Source organism: Montipora foliosa, chromosome 4 (assembly GCF_036669935.1).
Source record: "Montipora foliosa isolate CH-2021 chromosome 4, ASM3666993v2, whole genome shotgun sequence".
Lineage (NCBI taxonomy): Eukaryota > Metazoa > Cnidaria > Anthozoa > Scleractinia > Acroporidae > Montipora > Montipora foliosa.
In genome coordinates this window covers 4,350,615-4,355,614 of record NC_090872.1, presented here as the reverse complement: position 1 = coordinate 4,355,614, position 5,000 = coordinate 4,350,615, and the positions used below count along the sequence as shown (strand labels likewise).

General features: G+C 38.8%; 1 protein-coding gene across 1 annotated transcript in view; it reads right to left on the bottom strand.

The window, feature by feature from the left end:
• Positions 1–5,000, bottom strand: part of LOC137999566 (tyrosine kinase receptor Cad96Ca-like) — a 28,662-nt gene that overhangs the window by 12,802 nt on the left and 10,860 nt on the right. The window contains exons 2-6 of the mRNA XM_068845374.1: positions 3,820–4,013; positions 2,643–2,759; positions 1,317–1,501; positions 321–440; positions 144–220 (exon numbers count right to left, since the gene is read on the bottom strand). Of these exons, the coding sequence (XP_068701475.1) occupies positions 144–220; positions 321–440; positions 1,317–1,501; positions 2,643–2,759; positions 3,820–3,985 (665 nt within the window). The 5' untranslated portion in view covers positions 3,986–4,013. The remainder of the gene's footprint in view (positions 1–143; positions 221–320; positions 441–1,316; positions 1,502–2,642; positions 2,760–3,819; positions 4,014–5,000) is intronic.

Here is a 5,000-nt window from a genome sequence, read left to right as displayed (position 1 = left end):
TACCTTAAACCAACCAAACGGGGTTGAAAAGAATCGCTTTCCTCTTAGGCGCTAGCATTATTGCAGTTCCTGACCTGATACAATTGTGTCTTAGGCACTTAATACTTCAAAAGCCTGGAAATGTAATCGTCAAAAGCACATACACATCACTTTTGCTTGACAGATTTGCAGGATCTCCAAAGAGTATCTCAGGTGCCGTCCACTTTATTGGCATACAGCCCTAGGGAGAAAACAGCATTGCATTTTCGTGTTAAAAACAGAACGTCAAAGAGGTACACAGAGAACAAAGTGAAAGGGAATCCATCAATAATGTAACCCACCTTTTTGGCATTGCCATGTCCATATTTAAAGTTCTGGTAAGATAACCCAAAATCAGTGACCTTGCAAACACGGTTTTGATCAAGAAGTACATTTCGTGCTGCAAGATCACGGTGAATAATCTGCAAAAAGCAAATAATCAACGTTAGTCATGCTCGCGTATAGGATAATATGTTCTGTAATCCCACCTGTAGTGATGAGGTGCGATTTGCATTTCCCTATCAACAAGAGGGCTGCAAGCGGGTCCAAAGTTAAAGCTTACTCGAAATGACTCAGAGGAAGTTAGTTACTAGGTATTATTATACATTGGTGTCACAAGCTCGATTTTGATTGGCTATAAGCACGCAGCTAATTCTTGCTTGCTCTGTTTCTCTTACGTCATACCTATCGACAATATATTTTATATACGTAGAATTGACGTCATAAACAGAGACAATAGTTTTATGCATGCAGAAGTGACGTCACCTGACACAGTAACCAGTAGAGAAGAGGAAAGAAAACTTTGCCAACTGCGGAAACTTTCTTTGATTTAACACAAACTTTGGCCTATCATGGGAAAACCGAATACAATAATTGTTAATTAATTAACTAATATGATTAGAAAATAACGTAGTCTGTTCGAGCTATAGCCAATGTTCCCCAATTACTGACTTACAAAGATGACTGTAAAATTATCATGACGACCACGGCGGCGGCAGATCACACTATGTAATATCAAGGCATAGGTCGGTGCATCGTTCTCCAGCGTTATCCCAATGTAGGAAACCCAGTGTTTAAAGCGCGCGCGCTAGTACGTGTCACCTACAGCAATCCATTTCTTTTCGATATAAGAATATGATAGCAAAATGATCACACATTTTTGTCTACATAATGTCAAACACTACAAGGATTAAGCATATCGTATGATGCATTTCGTAGATACAATCTTAATCTGTGAAAGATTACAATAAGCAACAATAGTACCATATCGTATGACATGCTTGTTTCGTGTCACATACCCCTCTGGATGCCAGGAACACCATTCCAGCAGCAATCTGGTTTGAAAATGACAATAGGTCATAGGTCTTCAGTGGCGCTACTGCTAGTTTTCCGCGATAATGTTTGTCGAAAATTCCACGGCTTTTTCTCAGGTACCCCAGAAGATCCCCACAGGGTAAGTACTCCATGATCAAAATTGGCTGTACTGTAAAGGTTACGCAGAGTTTGGACAACTTCTATAATGCTGCATTCAAACTGTTAGCTTCTCGTAAAGGTGGATATGGGATCTATCATTATTACGTTTAGACGCTTTTAAGAAGTAAACAAATAAAGCAGTATTTGCGTGGCTCTGTGTTGGAAGATCACAGTTTGGTCAACCACCTTTGTCAGCATCGCATATTAACGGCTCACCTTGAATGAGCAGAGGGGATGAGAATGAAGAAAAGGGCGAATATCTACACATTCCCCAAGTTAAAGGTTATGTTACCAAAGAATAAATGTAAAAGTGAGAAAAAGAAAAAGAGACATGAATTAAATAATAATATTAATGTAAAAAAAAAACATATTAATCAACGTTAGTCATAATTTCCACATATTTGTATAATTTCTCTGTATGATGGAAAGAACTGTGTGGAAAACTTTCTATGAAGAAAGTATAGTGAGAAAGAGATGATTAAAAAATTTTTAAAGATAAAATATACAATTGCCATGCAAAATTTACAATTCCTTTAAATTATTATTCTCTCCCTGGTGGTCTTTGCAGCCTGAGTCAGTTCCTCGCACAAAAAAAAAAATAGAATAATAATAAGAAGAAAAACAATAATAATAACAATAATAAATAAATAAATAAATAAATAAACCAAAGCCTCCAATACTTTCTTGTATGAAATGGCTCCAAGTGGGTTCTCTTTAGAAGTGTGAAATCAGGCGCATGACCGTTTTATACAGCCAACCATTCGCATTTTAACTAAAACTATCAGCTTCAAGGGTTTGCATTTCAGATTGAAAAACAAATGTCATATCTTTTGTCATTATTCCATGGCATTGCTTTGATGGTACACCTTTTTTTGAAAATTGTTCTGTTTTTCTATTTCTTGACCTTATGCTATGCAATTATTGGAAGTGAACTTGACGTTAAGAGGGTTTAGTTTGTTCTTGGGAAACGTGGTGATAACGGCCATTTTCTCATTACTCGAAATGGGTTAGAATTTCCCAAACAATTTGCTTAAATAGACAAATTTAGCCCTGAATATCATCGATTGATAAGGTTTTCACTAGCGGTCTTGTACTATTGGTGCAAATTTCTCACAGCTGTTTCTATTTAGCAGTTGCAATAACATCCTTACTTTGGGTGGTGACACAGCCAATGAATTGAACAATATTCGGCTGAGGGCTGTCTCCAATAACTTTGCCCAACCCGATTTCTCTCATCAGAGCGGCTCTTCCTTCATCTCCAGATGTGGCTACAACAAATGACACCAGGGTACAATAAGATTGGACACATGACTTGTGTTGTGTTTCATGGATTTCTACCTTCTTGGTCATGAACTCTTAGGAACACGGTTGATTTACCCACACTTGTCTTTGTCTCATTTTCTTTACGTCATGAGGCATTGTGATAAAAGTAAGCCCATTTTTCTTTTAATGCCGTTTGTTTCTTCGCATAGGAGGCTGATATCGATGGAAGCCGATGATGCGCTTCTTACCCTCCCTCCATTTATCAGTACTCCATTTTACATGTAATTAGAGCTACAGCTACACAAATTAAAGGAAGGTGTTAAAACGTGCAGACATTTAAGTCGCTGAGAATCGAACTTGTGACCTTTGGCTGTCAAAGACGCGCACCAGTCAATTAAGCTACGCCTGCTCCTGATTCAGTGTTTGGGGCTCGAACGCTTAGGGAGAATCGAATATGCTTGATCGATTCAAATCTCCACTCTGTCAACCAGTTGAAGATATTTAACCATCTTATATCGTATTTTGAACTGCAATTTATCAGTGGAAAATAGGCTCAAAAATGTTTAAAAGCGTTATTTATTTATGAATTTTATGAGGAACTTTATCCCTTAATGTGCAACGAGGGTAAAAATCTGGTGTATTTGAGGCAAGACGTCGCCATGAAAGTTTGAAATAAAAGTTAAAGAACAAAATGTCTTTGCACACTTGCAATGAATAGGGATCAAGCAGGAGAAAAGGAGTAGCAAACCTGTTAGGAGAAGGTGATCTATTTTGGTAATCTCCGCATTTGTTTCGAGGTTAAGATAAAGGTGGGTAGATTATGAAAGAGTTGATTGACAATTGATGATTTTTGCTGCACCCTTTCATAAAATATAGTAATGAGAATTTTTTTCTTTCTGTTGCGACATATTTTTATTGTGCATGTTGAACGAGGTTTTGTAAGCCTCTACGTGACAGGCAGTTCATTAAAACACTTGTGATATTGCAGTGGAAAATTTCCCTGTCCTCTTTAACTAAACGGTATCCGGTGGAAACTATAAATTAAAAAAGCCGAATGGTACTTACGAGAAAAGCACTTTGCTGCAACAAAACGTATGCCTGGTTTTCCATTTTCACGACTCAAGGTTGCTCGCCAAACTGTTCCAAATGCTCCTGAACCAATGACCTCCTCAAGTGCAATCTGGCGACGTGCTATTTCCCATTCGTCCACTTCAACATTCAACATCTCCATTTCATGTCCTTCCTCGGCACCTCGTGATCTTTAATCCAGAAATGTTGAGTGTTAGTTCTCTCATTTTCCAATGATGGGTTGCTTGCCGCTCGCCAAAACTATTTTTCGTTTTGTCACAGCAAGTTTCCAAAAGTGTAATTGGTTTGCTTATTTGATGCGGGAACACTCCCAAGGATGATGCAAATAATGTAGTTCGAATGCAAAAAACCACTTAGCGGCAAGCAAGGGAAAAATCTAGCCCTTGGAATATGTTAGTTTTAGGCTATGTCACGAAAACGGGTGTTTGTTCCCCAAGACGTTTGCAAAGTCAAAAGACTTCCAAATGACGTTCAGAATTGCAGAAACAAGGAGGTTGGTGTATGATGCCCCAAAGCCCGTAGTGGGAGACTAACTAAGAAAGCCATACTTAATATCCAACAGCTGCCATTTTACAATGCCAGATAAGTTCACATCATGTATGCTTAATAATCGCGCACTTCTTGGGGAACAGAATTTTGATCTTGAAATATGTTTTGTGAAATTCACGTATCCCGGCCTAACCCCCTAAACTCTCTCTCTCCTTCATTTTGTCTGAGGATGAGGGAACAGAACATCTCCATCATATATTGGCCTCTTCTAACGATAAATCTTTTCAATCTCAATTTAGCCCGTGGTCAAGATGCGCGGCTCTTTGGAGGAAAACACCTGATCGGCTGTCATTGGCTGTGCTACCATGGCGCGAAGCTAAAAATAGCTGAGGCATGGAGATGTGTTCTCTACCTTCATTCTCTCTTGCTTGTGGTTAGTTATGCTGTTTACAGAAGGGGGCGTGATACGTAGAGTATACCATAGAGAGCTGGGTCACCTCGCAGCTCTTACAAGGTCTCACCTGATTGGAGACCACCCACCACAAAAGAACAAATAACAGAAACAATGGACCCTAGGCCTAAAACAAAAGGGCCATTGTTTCTGTTACCCTAGGCCTAAAACAAAAGGGCCATTGTTTCTATTATTTGTTCTTTTGTTTAACCTCAAG